The sequence below is a fragment of the Tamandua tetradactyla genome, chromosome 16, assembly GCF_023851605.1.
Source record: "Tamandua tetradactyla isolate mTamTet1 chromosome 16, mTamTet1.pri, whole genome shotgun sequence".
Taxonomy (NCBI): Eukaryota; Metazoa; Chordata; class Mammalia; order Pilosa; family Myrmecophagidae; genus Tamandua; species Tamandua tetradactyla.
The window spans coordinates 4,981,193-4,999,832 of NC_135342.1; the positions used below are offsets into that span (position 1 = coordinate 4,981,193).

General features: G+C 47.5%; 2 protein-coding genes across 2 annotated transcripts in view; both read right to left on the reverse strand.

The window, feature by feature from the left end:
• LOC143658638 (leukocyte immunoglobulin-like receptor subfamily A member 6) overlaps positions 1 to 7,425 on the reverse strand; it is a 28,158-nt gene extending 20,733 nt beyond the window's left edge. Inside the window, exon 1 of the mRNA XM_077130783.1 lies at positions 7,211 to 7,425. The gene's annotated coding sequence lies outside the window, so the exon portion shown is untranslated. The remainder of the gene's footprint in view (positions 1 to 7,210) is intronic.
• A 4,223-nt stretch (positions 7,426 to 11,648) lies between these two features.
• On the reverse strand, positions 11,649 to 17,479 carry LOC143658639 (leukocyte-associated immunoglobulin-like receptor 1). The gene is made up of 6 exons (XM_077130786.1): positions 17,321 to 17,479; positions 13,292 to 13,417; positions 13,155 to 13,197; positions 13,044 to 13,081; positions 12,797 to 12,846; positions 11,649 to 12,299 (listed from the first exon to the last, which is right to left on the reverse strand). The coding sequence occupies exons 1-6, from the start codon at positions 17,469 to 17,471 to the stop codon at positions 12,153 to 12,155; spliced, it is 555 nt and encodes a 184-aa protein (XP_076986901.1). The 5' UTR covers positions 17,472 to 17,479; the 3' UTR covers positions 11,649 to 12,152.
• Between the last annotated feature and the right edge of the window lie 1,161 nt (positions 17,480 to 18,640).

Here is an 18,640-nt window from a genome sequence, read left to right on the forward strand (position 1 = left end):
TTTTTAATTATTATTTTCTATTTTATTTTATTAATATTATTTGGGGGGGCATGCATGGGCTGGGAATCAAGTCCGGGTCTCCCACATGGCGGGTGGGCATTCTGCACTGAAATACCCGTGCACCTCTGCCTAGCTTTTAGTAGACCCTCAAGCAGAATTGTAGCCCATGCGTGAGCTCTGGCCCTTAAGCTTGGTGGGGAATTCTGATAAATCAAGTCCAAAAGGAACCTTCAACACAAAACCAAATAAATACAAAACTTTAGGTAAGTGAAGGAAACCACGTGGTAAAATAATTGTATTAAGATAATCAAATGCCCTAACAAAACCTAAAATCCCAAAGCACATGAAGATCCAGGCAGAAATGGCTCAGCCAAACAACCAAATCAAATCACCGGAGGGAACACACAGTATGGAACAACGGCACAAGGACATTTATAAAGAAATAAAGAATATCAGGAAGACACTGGAAGAGCACAGAGAAGAATTTGAAAGATTAAATAGAAAAATGACATGGCTCACAGAGATGAAAGGTTCAGTAGACTGAATGAGAAACATATTAGAGACACACAATAGCAGATACAAAGAAACAGAAGGAAGAATAAGTGAGCTAGAAGACAGAACAATTAAACCAGAGCACATGAAAGAGTAAATGACAAGAAAGTTGGAAAAACGGAACTGGATCTTAGGGAAAAGATGGACAACCAGAGCTGCACAAATATAAGAATTATTTGTGTCCCAGAAGGAAAAGAGTAGAATTCCGGGAAGGTTAGCTGAAGATATAATCAGGGAAAACCTCCCAATGCTTATAAAAGACATAAGTATGCAAATCAAAGATGCCCAATGAGCCCCAAATAGAATAAATCCAAATAGGCCTACTACAAGGCACATTTTAATCAAACTGTCAAATGATGGAAGAGAAACAGAAAGTTATGAAAGCAGCATGAGAAAAATGATCTATAACATATAAGGGAAAAAACCTAAGACTCAATTCAGACTACTCAACAGGCACCATGGGAGCAAGAAGGCAGTGGTATGATATATTTAAGATCCTGAACGAGAAATGCTTACCAGCCAAGAATTCTTTATCCATTCAAGCTGTCCTTCAAAACTGAGGAAGAGATTAAAATCTTCAGAGACAAAGACTGAGAGAAATAGTCAACAAGAGACCCGCTCTATAAGAAATACTAAAGGGAGACCAGTCAGCTGAAACAAAAGGACAAGAGAGGGAGGTCTGGAAGGGGGCACAGAATTGAAGAGTTCCAGGAATGGTAACTTAAATGATAGAAAGAGGTGAAAGAATATATAGCAATGACAAATAAAAACCAAAGGATAAGATGTTAGGTTCAAGAACTGCTTTTACAGTAATAACTTTGAATGTTAATGGCCTAAACTCATCGACTAAAAGATACAAATTGGCAGAATGGATTAAAAAATCCATGCATATGCTATTTATAAGAAATGCATCTTAGACTCAAGGACACAAATAGATTGAAAGTGAAAGTATGGAAAAAAGATGCTCCATGCAAGCTGTAACCAAAAGAAAGCAGAAGCAGCCATACTAATATCAGATAAAACAGATTTAAATGTAGGGACATCATAAGAGACAAGGGGGGACCCTTGATGTTAATAAAGGGGGCAATGCACCAAGAGGAAATAACAATCATAAATGTTTATGCTCCCAATCAAGGAGTTCCAAAGTACATGAGACAGACATTGGCAAAACTGAAGGGAGCTATAGATGTTTCAACAATAGCTATGGGAAACTTCAATATACCACTCTTCTCTATAGATAGAGCAACCAGACAGAGGATCAACAAGGAAATAGAGAACCTAAACAATGTGATAGGTGAATTAGACCTCATAGACATATATAGATCATCACACCTCCAAACTCCAGGATAGACATTCTTCTATAGTGTACATGCAGGTGTTGCCAGGATAGATCATACGTAGGGAGCAAATAGTCTTTATATGTTTAGTAAGACTGAAATTATCCAAAGTACCTTCTCTGACCACAATGAAGTGAAGCTGGAAAGTAATAATCACCAAAGAATCAGAAGTTTCACAAATATATGGAGATTAAACAACACACTCTTAAAGTAATCAGTGGATCAAAGAAAACTGGAAAAACTGGTAAATATATGGAGACAAATGATAATGAGAATACAAAATATAAAAACTTATGGGATGTGGCAAAATCAGTGCTGAGAGGAAAAACTTATTGCCCTAAATGCTTATATTAAAAAAACAAGAATGAACAAAAACTGAGGACTTAACTGCCAAACTGGAGGAGTTAGAGAAAGAAAAGCAAACTAACCTCAAAGTAAATAAAAGAAGAGAAATAACAAAGCTTAAGGCAAAAATAAATGAACTGGAGGTCAAACCAAACAAAACTGAGCAAACCATAGAAAGAATCAGCAAACCAAAAGTTGGTTCTTTGAGGAAAATCAATAAAATTGATGGAACCCTAGGTAGATGACAAAGAAAAACATTGAGAAGGCAAATAAAATCAGAAATGAAAGGGGGGGTCATTACATGGATCTTGAAGAAATTTTTAAAATCATAAGAGAATACTTCGAATAACTTCATGCAACAAACTAGACAACTTAAATTGGAAAAATTCCTTCAACACATGAACTACCTACACAGACTGGAGAAGAAATAGAAGATCTCAACAAACCAATTACAAGCAAAGAGATTCAATCAGTCAACAGCGATCCTACGCAAAGAAAAGCCCAGGGAAATTCTATCAAATATTCCAAAAAGAACTAACACCAATCCTGTTCAAACTCTCCCAAAAATTTGAGGAAAAGGGAATGCTACCTAACTCATTTTATGATGCTAACATCACTGTAATATCAAAACTGGATAAAGACGTTATGAGAAAGGAAAACTAAAGACCAATCTCATCTCCCCAATGAACAAAGATGCAAAAATTCTCAACAAAATACTAGTGAACAGACTCCCACAACACATTAAAAGAATTGTACATCATGGTCAAGTAGGGCTTATACCAAGCATGAAAGGGTGGTTTAACCAAAGAAAATCAATCAACGTAATACAGCACATTAACAAATTGAAATGGAAAAATCACATGATCATATTCATTGTTGCTGAAAAAGCACTGAACAAAATTCATCATCCTTCCTGACAAAAACACTTCAAACGTAAGTATCAAAGAAAACATCTTTAATATCATAAAGGGCATATATGAAAATCCATCACCAACATCATACGTAATGGTGAGTGACTGAAAGCATTGCCCTTGAGATGAGAGACGAGCAAGGCTGCCCATTCTCACTACTGCTACTCAACATCGTATTAGAAGTTCTCACCAGAGTGATTAGAGGAGACAAAGAAATAAAACGCATCCAAATAGGAAAGAAAGAAGGAAAACTTTCATTATTTGCAGATGGCATGATCCTATACTTAGACAACTCCAAGAAATCTATGAGAAAACTACCTGAGCTAGTACACAAATTCAGCAAAGTGGTGGGATATGAGATTAATGTACAAAAATCAGAAATGTTTCTATACACATGTAATGACCTATCTGAGGAGACCAATTCAGAAAAAAAAATCCATTCAGAATAGAAACCAAAGGAGTCCGGTATGTAAGAGCAAGCCTAACCAGGGATGTCAAGGACTTGTGCACAGAAAATTATAAAACATTGCTAAAAGAAATTTAAAATGACCTAAACAGATGGAAGGATATTCCACACTCATGAATAGGAGGTTGAATGTCGTCTAGATGCCAATTCTACCCAAACTGATCTACAGATTTAATGCAATTCCAATCAAAATCCCAAAAACCTACATTGAAGACTTGTAAAAGCCAGTTATCAAATTTATTTGAAAGGGAAAGAGACCCCAAATAGCTGAAGATATCTCTAAAAAAAAAAGTGAAATAGGAGGACTAACACTTCCTGACTTTAACGCTCACTATAAAGTCACAGTGGTCAAAACAGCATGGTACTGACACAAAGACAGAAGGGTTGATCGATGGAACAGACTTGAGAGTGCAGAGAGAGACCACCAAATCTATGGTCAACTGATCTTCAATAAGGCCTCCAAATCCGCTGAACTTGGACAGAACAGTCTTCTCAATAAATGGATATGAGAGATTATGTATCAATAGCTGAAGGAGTGAAAGAAGCCCCCTACCTAATATCCTATACAAAAAGTAATTCAAAATGGATCAAAGGATATAGTGGGGCAAGAGGGAAGCACAGTGAGGGGTGGATTTTAGGTTTGTCCTGCAGAGCAGACAGTGAACAGGCAGGAACTATGGAACAACTGCTGGTGGGACATCAGTGACCATACACACCCTACATCAGTCTGGACCAGGTGGAACAGCTGAGACCCCACACAGAGCTGTGAGTCCCCCAGGCTGCAGAGGCCAGCACCCCTCCCCAACAAACATAGCAGCCTGTTCCCTGAAGGAAAAGGAAATAGACTTTACTAGCAGCAAAGGCTTAGCTCAACCACGCTCCAATTGTCGAATTAATTAACAAATTCTGACTTCAGGAAACAGGCCCCCAGCACAGATATACCTGGAATAAGCACTAAAGGAAGCACACGTTTTCACCCTGAGAAGAGAAGGGGCAGGGCTGATGGGGGGGTGGTTTGAGTCAGACAGAACAAAACACTGGAAAAGGGTTGGACCCCCAAAAAATGGAGCACAAAGAGCTTGGAGATACATAGAGCCATGTATCAACTAAAGCTCTTGATTGGTGGACCTGGGGAGGAGGGCAGGCTCTGAGAAGGCTTTTTATTTTCTTACCTCTTAGCAGCTCATAGATAGAACTGCAAGCACGCTCAGGCTCCAGTACTGCCCTAGGCAAGGGTGGAACTAAGGCATGTTTGAGAGACAAAGTAAGTAGGTAGTGAAAGGGGTTAATTCCCTAAAGGGTGTATCTTCCCCAAGAAAAGGGGGAAAAGGCCCAGCTGTTGTGGAATTCCTCCTTCAGGGAATTCATGATTCCCTGGGACTGGAAAACAGAAGCAATCAAAGAGACCAAGGCTACTGCAGCCTTGGTCTCAATCACACCCTGGCATGAAGAGGCTGCTGAAGTTAAAGGCACCACATCACTTTACACTGGTGGAAAGCCACAGGCAGATGAGAGCCTCATGCTGGGCAGGAGAGGAAAAGTACTGAGCCTAGAGGCTTCATAAGAAAGGCTGACAACCTGCTTGGTCTCACCCTCAGGGAAAACTGATGCTGGCTACTCTTGCCTTCTGAGAAGTGGGCCTGTCTGGCCTGGGAAAACCTGACTGGGGTTGATGATATAGGAGGTGACCCTCCTGAAAAAAAAAAGGCTCAATATAAGCAGGGCAAGAAATACAAAAACAAGAACTGAAAAATTCTGATTGGTTAAGCAGAACCTATGCTAGAGGTCTAGAATAAGTTGAATGGAATGTCGAAGAACAGATAGAGAACAAAGACATCCAGCAAGAAAATCCTAGGTAAAAGAGTGAAAACAATCTCCAGAATAAATTAATTAAGGAAATCAAATGCCTTGATGCCAGCAGAAAATAACGAGTCATACTGGGAAGGTTGAAGATATGGCCCAATCAAAGGAATAACGAACACTTCAAATGGATACAGGTGTTGAAACAACTAACACAAGTTGTTTGAACAGACATGGAAAATCCCATCAAAATAAAATCAATGAGTTGAGGGAGAATATAAAGAAGACATTGGGTGAACATAAAAAAAGAACTCAAATGTTTGAAAAAACAAATTGCAGAACTTATAGGTATGACCGGCAAAAAGAGATAAAAAATAAAACAATGGAAACCTACAACAATAAATTTGAAGAGGCAAAAGAAAGGATTAGTGAACCAGAGGACTGGACATCTGAAATCCAACTCACACAAAAACGGGAGAGTTTAAAACATTTACAAACAGACACTGAGACACAATTGAACAAGAAATTGGCTCTGCAAGAAATACTAAAGGGAGCTCTACAAGCAAATAGGAAAAGGCAGGAGAAAGAGGGCTGGAGAAGAGTGTAGAAATTAAGACCATCAGTAAAGGTAAAAAGAAAAAAAATCGACATGACATAGAAAATCTAAAAGACAAAATGGTTGAAGAAAGTATTGCTCCTACAGTAATAACACTAAATGTTAATGAATTAAACTCTCCAATCAAAAGACACAGATTGGCAGAATGGATTAAAAAACAGAGCCCATCTATATGCTGTCTACAGGAGACTCATTTTAGACCCATGGATGGAAATAATTGAAAGTGAAAGGTTGGGAAAAGATATTCCATGCAAACAACAATCAGAAAAGAGCATGGCCAACAAATTAGATGTCAATTGTAAAATAATTAAAGGAGACAAAGAAGGACACTATGTATTAATAAAAGGAACAATTCAACAAGAAGCCATAACAGTCATAAATATTAATGCATCAAGCCAGAGTGCTCCAAAGTACATGAGGCAAACTGACAATGCTGAAGGGAGAAACAGACACCTTTACCATAATAGTTGGAGAATTTAATTCCCTGTTCTCATCGATGGATACAACATATAGCCAGAGCATCAATAAAGAAACAGAAAATTTGAACAATACAATTAAAGAACTAGACTTAATAGACATTTACAGAACATTACACCCCAAACCAGCAGGACATAGGTTTTTTTTCCTCAAGTGCTCATGGATCATTCTCAAGGATAGACCAAATGCTCTCATCACAAAGCAAGTCTCAATAAATTTAAAAAGATTGAAATAATACAAAACACTTTCTCAGAACATAAAGGAATGAAGTTGGAAATCAATAATAGGCAGAGTGCCAGAAAATTCACAAATATATGGAGGCTCAACAACACACTCTGGAACAACCAGTGGGTCAAGGAAGAAGTTACAAGAGAAATCAGTAAATATCTAGAGGCAAATTAAAATGAAAACCCAACGTATCAAATTTATGGGAGCAGCAATTCTTCCCAAATTGATTTATATATTTAATGCAATACCAATAACTTAATTTGTGGAAATAAAAAAAATAATCAAATTTATTTTTTAAGGGCAGAGTGCCCTGAATAACTAAAAATATCTTGAGAAAGAAAAATGAAGCTACAGTGGTCAAAATAGCCTGGTACTGTCATATAGATATACTGACCATTGGAATCGAATAGAGTATTCAGATATAGACCCTGTCATCCATGGACAATTGATCTTTGATAAGGCAGTCAAGCCAACTCACCTGGGACAGAACAGTCTCTTCAATAAATGGTGTTTGGAGAACTGGATATCCACATGCAAAAGAATGAAAGAAGATCCATATCTCACACCCTACATGAAAATTAACTCAAAATGGATCAAAGACTTAATATTAGAGCTAAGATTATAAAACTTTTAGAAGACAATGTAGGGAAGTATAAAACTTGTAATAGGAGGTGGTTTCCTGGACCTTATACTCAAAGCATGAGCATTGAAGAAAGAAATAGATAAATGGGAACTCTTCAAAAGTAAACACTTTGGTGCATCAAAGAACTGTGTCAAGGAAGTAAAAAGGTAGCTTATGCAATGGGAGACAATATTTTGAAACCACATATCAGATAACGCTTAGTATCCAGGATATACAAAGAGATTCTTCAACTCAACAACAAAAGGACAACCCAGTTTTAAAAATGGGTAAAAGATATGAAGAGACACTTCTCAGAAGGGAAAATACAAATGGCTAAAAGATGCTCAACTTCACTGGCTATTATGGAAATATAAATCAAAACCACAATGAGATATTATCTCACACCCACTAGAATGGCCATTATATATATATATATATAAACAAACCAGAAAATGACAAGTGCTGGAGGGAGAACGTGGAGAAAGAGGCACACTTATCCACTGTTGGTGGGAAGGTAAAATGGTACAACCGCTGTGGAAGGCAGTTTGGTGGTTCCTCAGAAAGCTCAGTATAGAAATGCCATATGATCCAGGAATCCCATTGCTAATTATCTATTTAGAGGACATGAGAGCAAGGACAGAAATGGACATTTGCACACCAATGTTTATAGAAGCATTACCTTTGCAAGAGATGGAAACATTCCAAATGCCCATCAATGGATGCGTGGCTAAACAGGCTGTGGTATATACGTATGATGGAATATTACAAAATTGTGAGACAGAATAAAGTCAGGAGGCATGTAACACACATAACAATGTGCGTGAACCTGGAGGACATTATGCTGAGTGAGATTAGCCAAAAGAAAAGAACAAATACTGTATGGTCTCACTGATATGAACTGACATTAGTGAGTGAACTTTGAGAATTTAAGTTAAGAAAACAGGTTTTCAGGAAATAGAAATAGGGTAGAGACTGGGCAATGGGTGCTGAAGGAATACAGAGTGTGTCACAGGACTGATTGTAAAAATTCAGAAACGGATAGCACAATACTACCTGATTGTAGCACAATAATGTCAGTACACTGAATGAAACTGAATGTGAGTGTGATAGAAGGAGAAGGACTGGGGGCATGTATGAAATCAGATGGAAAGATAGAGGAAAAAGACTGAGAAGGTATAATTTAGGAATGCCTAGAGTGGACAGTGATGGTGACTAAATGTACAATTAAAAAAACATTTTTACATGGTGGGGATCAAATGAATATCAATATTGCAGGGTGTTGAAAATAGATGACATTTGGGAAAAAGTATAATCAATGCAAGCTAGGGTCTATAGTCAACAGTAACATTGGAAAATACTTCCACTGAATGTAGCAGAGGCATTTTGCCAAAACTAAATGTCAACAGGTGGGGGGCATGGGGAAGGGGTATGGATTCTTAGTGGAAAAAAAGGAAATGTCTTCATATAGATTATGGTGGTGAAGACATGTCTATTTGCTTAGGTTGGAGTGTATGATATGTGCATAAAAATGTTTAAAAATGAACAGAGAGAAACAGGTGCTAGAGAAAATGTGGAGAAATAGATGTACCTATTCACTGTGGGTAGGAAAATGAGGGGTGCAGCCCCTTGGAGGGCAGTGTGGTGGCTGTACAGGAGGCTACGAGTGGGGTTACCCTATGATCCTGAAAGCCTGATGCTAGGTATATACCTGAGGAACTCAGTGTGGGGACAGGAATGGGCATTTTTACACTGGTATGTATGGCAGCTGTGTTTGCAATCGACAATGGATGGAGGGGGCCTAAGGGTACAATGACTGAGGAAAGGAAGGGGGAACTGTGGTGTACACACACAATGGACTACTGAGCAGCCGCAAGAAGGAATGAAGTTGGAGACATGCAACCAGATGAATGAACCTTTAGGACAGTATGTTGAATGAAATGTCAGACACAAAAAGACAAATATCATCATGCCTCACTCATATGGACTAACTATAATATCAAAGTTCTGTGAATTGAAGTCGAGAGCATGGGTTATCAGGTTGGGGCCTGTTCTAGTTTGCTAGCTGTCGGAATGCAATATACCAGAAACGGAATGGCTTTCAAAAGCGGGAATTTAATGAGTTGCTAGTTTACAGTTCTAAGGCCGAGAAAATGTCCCAATTAAAACAAGTCAGTAGAAATGTCCAATCTAAGGCATCCATCCAGGGAAAGATACCTTGGTTCAGGAAGGCTGATGAAGTTCAGGCTTTTCTCTCAAGTGAGAAGGCACATGGCGAACACGGTCGGGGCTTCTCTCTTGGCTGGAAGGGCACATGGCAAACACGGCATCATCTGCTAGCTTTCTCTCCTGGCTTCCTGTTTCATGAAGCTCCCTGGGAGGCGTTTTCCTTCTTCATCTCCAAAGGTCTCCGGCTGGTGGACTCTCTGCTTCATGGTGCTGCAGCATTCTCTGCTCTCTCTGAATTTCCCATTCTCCAAAACGTTTCCTCTTTTATAGGACTCCAATACCAATCAAGACCCACCCAAATGGGTGGAGACATGTTGTCACCTAATCCAATTTAACAACTACTCTTGACTAAATCACATCATCCAGGGAGATGTTCTGATTACAGTTTCAAACATACAGTATTGAATAGGGATTATTCTACCTTTATGAAATGGGACTTATATTAACACATGGCTTTTCTAGGTGGAATACTTCCTTTCAAACCAGCGCAGGGCCTATTGTAAAGGGTCCTAGATTGTAAGCTCTTACAGCAATCGCATATATTCAGGAATTGTAACAAGTGATTTATAAATCCTGAGATCCTGAGCTGTTTGTGGATAACCTCACTGTTCCCAGAAACTTCAGGTATTTATGAGACAGCTGAGATTCAGAGTTAGAGCTCTGAAGCTAGGAAAGTCAGCAGTACCCCGTACAGGAGCTGTCTAGAAAGTTGAGAAAAGGAGCAGACTTTGATGAGAGAGATGAATGAAGCGGATCTGGACAGGACTAAGGTGGGTCAGGATACAGGGTAAAGGATGAGAACTTTACCTTATAGTGAGATCAAAAGTAGGATGTTTATTTGGTGTAAAATTTGTATTTTGGGTATTGCATTTCTTAATTTAACTTGTATGATCTGTTTAGTTGAACACCATAAGTACATGGACTCTTGAATCGGGCATGAGATCTTGTTGGTTTGTCCAGGTTAGGGTGATGCCCCGATATATCCCAGAATAATTTTTAGCAATGTGTGGTAGTTAGATTCAGGTGTCAACTTGGCCAGGTGAAGGTGCCTAGTTCTGTTGCTGTGAACATGAGCCAATGGCTTGTGAACCTCATCTGTTGCTGATTACATCTGCAGTTGACTAGGAGGCGTGCCTGCTGCAATGAATAACATTTGACTTAGTCGACTGGTGCTTAAATGAGAGAGCGCAACATAGCACAGCCCAAGCAGCTCAGCATACCTCATCTCAGCACTCACAGCTCAGCCCAGGCCTTTGGAGGTGCAGAAAGAAATCACCCCAGGGAAAGTTGTTGGAACCCAGAGGCCTGGAGAGAAGACCAGCAGAGACCATCCTGTGCCTTCCCATGTAAGAAAGAACCTCAGTTGAAAGTTAGCTGCCTTTCCTCTGAAGAACTAATGAAATAAATCCCCTTTTATTAAAAGTCAATCCGTCTCTGGTGTGTCACATTCTGGCAGCTAGACAACTAGAACACAATGAATAAAGTATTTGCAAAGTCAACTTGGAGCCTGGGGAGAAAGGAGGAAATATTCACCTTCCCCATTTGGAGAATTCCTGATATTCTTGCAAGCAGTGGGGACAACCAAATCAACAGGCTGAGCCCTCGATCTTATGGTTTGCCCCTATGAAATAGGCGGAGAGGCTACAATGCCCGGTAGAACGCCGCCTGGGAGGTGGCCAGCAAGGTACAGTGAGGGGCCTGGGGGGGATGCTCCGGGCTCCCCCAGGGAGTGCCCTCAGCCCCCTCAGCCCAGTCCCCTTCTCAGGCCCTGACCAGGCGCTGGCCCCAGGTGGGCTGCTCACTTCAGCCTCCTGAGCGAGGGGTCCGTCCTGCATGGGCTCAGCTGGACAGAGAGGCTGGTGGTTCTGGTCGATGTGTGCACGTGTGCGCACGAGGGCGATGCTTGTGTGTGCACGTCTGTGTATGTGTGCGTGCCTATAGGTGTGTGTGCGCATCTCCCTGTGTTTGTGCATGTTATTCTAGTGTACATGTGCGTGTGTAGCTGCACACGCTTGTGTGTGGATGTGTACACGTGTGTGCAGTACTTGTGGCAGTCATGACTCAGGCCTCAGAAAATATTTATTGGTGAGCAGAGGGTCTGGGTCTCAGTGGCCAGCTGGGTGGGGACAACTGTCTCAAGGCGGCAGGTAAACTCCAGGGCACTCTCTAGGGTCAGCTGAGAACATAACAGAAGTGGAGGCCCAGGGGGCAAGCAGGGGCTCACAGGGGACATCGCCCCCCCCCCCCCGTGGATGGCTGCAGGATGCTTTATGAACTCAGCTGGGCACTTGCAGTGGGGTCTCTGGGGGCAGCTCAACACTGAGGCCGGGTCAGTGGAAACAGCTGCCACAGGGTCTCTTCAGGGAGCCGATCAGTGGGGGCAGGATCCCCAGATGACGGGTCTCTTCGGGGTTGGTCAGGGGCATCCAGGCTCCTCCACTGTCTCCAGAAAGAGCGGCTGGCTGGCTTTCCAGGCAGGGGTCATTCCACTGGGCATCTTTTCAAGTGTCCACCTCATGCTCCTCCAGGTGACTTCATGTGTCCTCAGGGAGCAGGTGCTGGGGGCCTGTGGTCAGGACCTGGAGACGGTTGCGTACGTGCTGGACTCGGCTGTGGGCTCCATGGGTTGTGGGGACACAGCTCGGGCCACCCCGTGTGTGAGTGTCCAGTGGTCCAGCTGGGCATACGTCACCTCCTGGGGGTCTCCTGCAACAGGAGCCTGAGGGAGACCAGGGTGAGGCAGGGACCCAGGAGGGCCAGGGGGGCCATGGGAGGGCAGTTGGTGTCAGCATGCAGCCTGGCCCCCAACAATCCCAGCCCTGGAACCACGTACCCTCCCCTGGCCTTTGGGCTGGCCTGTGACCCTGAGAATCTGGAGAAGGGGACTGATGGCACGTCACTCCAAGGCCAGATCACGGACGACTGCAGCTTCTGCCCTCTCCTGTAGGATCTCACGCTCTAGGGAGCCGCTGCCTTGGGGGAGCCCACGTGGGGAGGAACCGAGCCCCCCCCCCCCACAGCCATGGGGGTCAGCTGTCTCGAGGTGGTCCCCAGCCCCCCCAAGCCCTCAGCCCCCAGCAGCTCTGGTCATAGAAACCACATGGGAGATGGGAGCCAGAACCACCCAGCTTGGCTCCGCCTCCTTTTCTGAACCAGGAAGCTGCTAAATCAGGGTCCTTTGTTATGCAGCAACAGAGCACGTCTACAGGGACTTACTGAGGTGTCCTTCTCTCTGTCCTCAGGAAGTTTCTCCTCTGTGGCCACTCCTGGAGGTGAGGGGACACGTGGTCACTACTTGGGTGGACCTTGGCAGGTAAACTTGCCTGAAGCGGCACAGCTCCAGCTTGCACCCTCTCCCCATCTAAAACATCCTAGAATGTTCCCAAACATGCCCTCCTTCCCTCCTTGCTTCCTGACTTCCCACCTCTCCTCTGCCAGCCCTCTCCCCACTCCTGCCCCTCACCTGGGGGTCCCTTTTGGGCCTGGACACTGGGGCTGAGCCTGAGGGGAAACGGAGTATTAGAGATGCCTGGAGGCGAGGACAGTGGGGACTCCGCGGTCCCAGTGGCCTCACCTCTCCTGCGGCCTGTGCACCTCACGCTTGCTGTGGGGGGGCCCTGCGGACAACCAGGGGTCCAAACTCAGGCAGGGGCTTCTTCCAGCTCCCCGATCGCCGCCCCAGTTCTCCCCACCCTGCTCCCTGAGACCTACGGTGTGTTCTGCGGTGCAAATGGCGGAACAGGAGGACCAGGAAGAGGAGACACAGCAGGCAGGCCACGGACACCCCGATGAGAACATAAAGATGCTCCGACAGAAGGACTGACAGGCCAGGCGGGTCTAGGAGACATGGGGTGGGATGCCAGCAGCTTGCTCTATTGAGCACCTACTGCACACCACGCGCAGGCCAGGGGCTTCTCAGGGACCTACTTATACCTACAATCTCTCCCCACATCAAATCCCGCCTCCCAAGACTCATTCTCCCATCTGCAGATGGCGAGACGACATCCTGGTGGTGAAGGCGTCCGACAGGAGGAGGCGGCGCCTCGGGTCTGAACCGGGACCTGGCCCACCGCCCGGGCTGCACTCCTCCTGCCCTGGACGCAGGGGTCCTGTCCAGGTGGGGCTCTGCCTCCACGGCCAGGGCTGGGCAGGACCCGGCCCTCCACCCTCACCACGGCCATCTTCACGCTGTCCACCTGCGCCCACTGCCACACTGGGCTCGAGGATCCGTAAGGACCAGAGTCCAGGCTGGACAGAGAGGGCTCCAGTGCCGCCGGCCCACGAGGGGCTCTACTGGACAGCCCTTAGAGAGCTGACGTCCTATTGGTCAGAACAGAAGGATGCTGGCATCCTATTGGACAGGAGTATGGCTGGTGACTTCCTATTGGACAGCCCGGTGACGCTGACATCCTATTGGACAGCACGGGTGCAGAATGTGCCTTCAACCAGGAAGTGTCCATCCTCGCTGCTCGCCACCCTTAGCGGACCGTTGTAGAGACTGACAAGTAGAAATGCTGGACAGAGACCACCCCTCGCGGACCTCCGTCTGGGTGCCCGCCCTGAGGGTGACATGCCCGGTGCCTAGGTTCCTGCCCGGCAGCCTCTGACGGTGAAACCGCCCCTCTCCGGGTGAAGAAGCCACAACCCGGATAGTCTCACACTGCCCAAAGCCCTGCAGATGGCGGGCGAGGACACTGAGCGCCACCCAGGTGGGCCAGGCCATTATGTCCTTCCGCACCTTGGCACTGGGGATGACACTGCCTCGTGTCACAGGTGAAAAGCGAGCCCCGGGGAGCTGTCCAGCCCCGGGACGGGGACAGAGCTGTTCCCTCTGTCTGGAGCACCACCCGTTCCTCTCTCTCCTGCAGACCCTGCCCCTGAATCTTCAATATCCTTAGGTAAAAAAAAAATTGCACCCTCTGGGAGAATTCTTCCCTGACCACCTTATCCCAACTCCCCCCCCATTCTACATCATTACTGCCTAAGCTTCCTCTTATAGCTTTATTGTAATTTAAAATTATATCTCTAAATGCATATATGTTCCTGAAAATCATGTAGAATTTTAAATTTTACATTTACAATTTAAATATAAACGAATCATAAAAAGTATGTTTAATCTGGACTATATCATACAATGTATAGCATAGTGTATACTGAAAATATGTATAATTAAATGTATTACTATATATTTATATACATTTACATATTAATTATATTAATATACAATGAAATCATTATATTGTTGCTATGTATTAGATATTGTAAATATAATACATTATACCGGGTATAATGTAATATATGTCATATAATATATTAATATATTAGATATACTATTTATATGTGGTATATATGTATGCATTCTTATATGTGATTTATATCTATACTATCTTATATTTTAATATATACAATATTTTACATTGTATATAATGCTAAGTATATTATATATGACATGATGCGTTAATATATATGTTGACATATAATTGTATCAAATATGCAATAGAATTGTGTAATTTAAATTGTCCATCTACGATTTAAATCACACATTTCTATACACAGCTGCATCTCTATTGTGCATTCTCTTTCGTTTCTCCCACTAAAGGTCAGGTGGGAAGGAAACAAACCTCTTCCTGCCCGGCCGGCAGGGCTGACCCTTCCCAGGTGGGAGGAAATACCTGTGCCCGGCGGTCAGGGTGACTCATGTTCGGGGTTTCCCCTCGGCAGGCGCCGCCTCCAGCGCTGCTGTGAATGGGCGCCCGTGGCCTCGGAACAACCCTGTGCCTCGGTCCTTTGGTGGCTGCCTTGCGCGGGAGGTCCCCGGGCCCTGATCCTGAGGTCACCCCAAGGGGGCCGCGGAAAGATTTGCCGCAAACCAGATGGCGAACCGGGATCTGAGTGGGGATCCGAACGCGGTCTGCGCGTGCCCGCCCCGGGCTCAGGACCCCTCCACCCCCCACCCCACGCCCCGGGGTCTCTGGGGAGTAACCTGCTCCTCTCCCGGCTTTCCCACCTGTGCCTTCTGCCCCCGTGCCCTGCCTGGTCTCGGAGCCGCAGCCGCAGACGGGCCTGCCCCGGGACTCGGACCTGGGGTGGAGGACAGTCCACAGACGCCTCCCGTCGGGGTCCCCACCCCCTCCTGGGAGGTTCCGGACAGACAGAGGGGGAGGAGGGCGCTGGAGCCTGAGCTCTGGGCCGTGGGGCGGCTGGACCCCCGCATTGTGGCAGGGAGAGCCAGCGAGGCAGGGGCTGGACAGACAGAGGGACGGACGGGTTGGCCTCAGCCCTTCTCCTTTCCCAAGCCGCGGCCCTCGCCGCGGGCGCGTCCTCTGGGCTGACCTTCTGCCCTGCCTGCCCGAGACCTTGTCACCTGACCCTGGGGTGGCGGCGCCGCACGACAGGGGCTGCTTCCGCCTTAGGACACCCCTCGGACCCTCAGCGGAAGGATCGTGCTCTGGGTGGCGGCGGGTGAGCGCGAGGCTCTGCCCACCCGGTCGGAGAGCACTGGGCTGGCGCTGGGGTCTGGGGTCTGCCTGCGATGGCCGATTTCGGCCCTGTGTCTTGGGGTAAAGACTCTTTCACTTAATTTCTGCCCATTAAAGTAGAGGGAGTGTTGGGGGCCAGACCCGCCCTCCCCTTGGGCTTGCCGCTGGCCTTGAGTCAGCTCGGGGTGCTGGCATCGAGTTAGCTTTCCAGAAAGGTCTGCCCGGCCCTCAGGGTGTGTGTGAAGCTTCAGGGCCCTCGCGACCTTTGGACGGGGTTGGGGGCTGCTCCCTGGTTTCAGGAGTGCGAGGCCCAGGCCAGGGCAGAGGGCTGAGCCCCCGGCCCAAACCCCACTAGAACCCCCAGGCCCTGCCGGGCGGGCCTCTACTCCCACAGCTGAGAAGGAGCGCTCTGCGGGGCAGCCAAGGCGGCCCAGGAGTCCCGAGTCCGCAGGAGGCCTGGAGTGGGTGGAGAGCGGGTTCTGGGTGGGCCGGGACGCAGAGGGGCTGCCGGGCTCAGCCTGGCCACTCGCGACGCGGGCACCGCTCCAAGCTCGCGTCTGGCCATCACCCATTACAGATCCCGCCCGGGACGCTGGGGAAAGGGGCAGGGGGACAGGAGCCCGGAGAGTTCTGCCTACCCGGCCTGCCGAGGGCTAGTCCCTCCGCCAGCACCTGCTGGACGTGGGCTCTGCTGGACTCAGGGGCACAGGTAGGAGCAGGCGCCCTAGGCGGGCCACGTGGAGTGGATGGGGGTCTCCTCAGTGGACCAGGATCCCAGGAGCTCCCCGGGCTGAGCATCCTCAGGACGTGACATCTCACCCCCGTGGTTCCCCACAAAGTACTGACCCGTCCTGATTTGGGAGGGTGTCTTCCCTGGACAATGCGAATATGTCCAGTAGGAAGGGATCCACACCAGGGGGTGTAAGTTGCTTGGGATCACCCCAGATTCTGCCTCAGTTTACCACAGTTCTTGGAGGTGGTCCGGGAGGGAGGTGGTCTGACCCTCACCCAACCCTTGCATCAGAGGACCCCAGGGGCTGGGACCCCCTCTCCACCCACAGCAGTCCCAGCCCCGTCCCATCCCGATGCTGGAGCTGAGTGTCCAGGTCACCCGTGGTGTCCAGAGGGGACCCAGGACCTGAAGGCAGAGGGGCCGTGTGCACTGAGGGAGGGGCAGGAGGGTTAGGGAGGGGGCAGGGGGAAGTTGGAGGGTTGGGGGGAGATGGGGCCGGGGACAGGACCCAGGAACCTGGAGACCAACCTGAGGGTAGCGCCTGAGATGTGGGGGGGCCCTGGGTGGTGTCCTCATCTGTCACTGTCAGCTCCAGGAAGTCACTGCGCTGGGACCAGCCGGACCATTTGTAATAGATACAGTAATAACGTCCTGCGGTGTCCTCACTCGCTGGGGCCATGGGGAATCTGACCTCTCTCTCTGCGTACTGAGGCTTCTTTTCACTCACTACCTTGTTTGAAGACCCTTCTTCCTTCTCCAGGAGGAGTGTTTCCATCCCAAGAGGCCCTCTGCAAATGAAGGTCACATTGCCTCCCCGACGGGTCACAGGGCCCAGCTCCGCTGATATGGACGGTTTGGGATGGTGACCTGGGAGAGAATCAGAGCAGGGATCTCAGCATCCACCCTTGAAGAAATCACCAAACACTGAACACTCGTCTTAGGTGTACAATTCAGTGATTTTTAGTAAATTTACAGAGTTGGGCAGCCACTAGTACAATCCACTCTTAGGACATTTCCATCCCCCCAAAACCGCCTTGTGCCCTTCTGTGCGCATTCCAGCTCTCATCACTGCAGAGGAAGGTACCCCACGGCGGTAACCGTCCCCTCATGGGCCCCACTCAGTGTCACCCCTACGGAGAGCTGCAGAGCCTGGCTGCCTCCCTGTCCACAGTCGCCCTCCAGGGGATGGGGAGAGCACAAAGGGTCGGGGGAGGGGGTTCAAGCAAGGGCAGCGAGGAGGCTGGAGCTGGTGGCCAGAAGGGCAGCTGGTCAGTGCCCAGGTGGATTGGGGGCAGCTGGTCGGCCCTGCGGGTTGGGGGAGGGGTGCAGTGCCCAGGACTCTGTGAGAGGCCGGTGTGGGGTGGGAAAAGCCCGGGCACAGGCCTGGCCACAGCTGACGCCCAGCGCGAGGCGGCCCCTGCCCTAATGCGTGCTCTCTGCGCAGCAGTAGCCTCGGCATTGCCCTCTGCGGTTCCGCCTTTGGCTCTGCTCATTTCCGTTCCCCGTCATCGCCTCTCTTGAAAGTGCCCAGCCTTTCCCGGCTTGGCTGAGGGGGGGTCGGGGAGTGAGGAGATGGGCCTGCGGCCCCGAAGCAGGAAGAGTCAGCGCGTCCGCGGGGCTCCGCGGCTTCCACTCCTTGGCGCGTTCCTTCACCCCCCACCCAGCCACCTGCTCGTTCCTTCTCGACTGGTGGACAGTCGCCTCCCGGTGCCGCTCGTTCTGCAAACGGGAGGAGGAGGGTCCCTGCCCGCGCGGAACTGAGAGCTCAGGAGAGAGGACGGACGTCGGTCCGATGATTGTCCAGACCCGCGGCCACAGACGGAGCGCGGGGCGGGGGGCGCGCAGCCC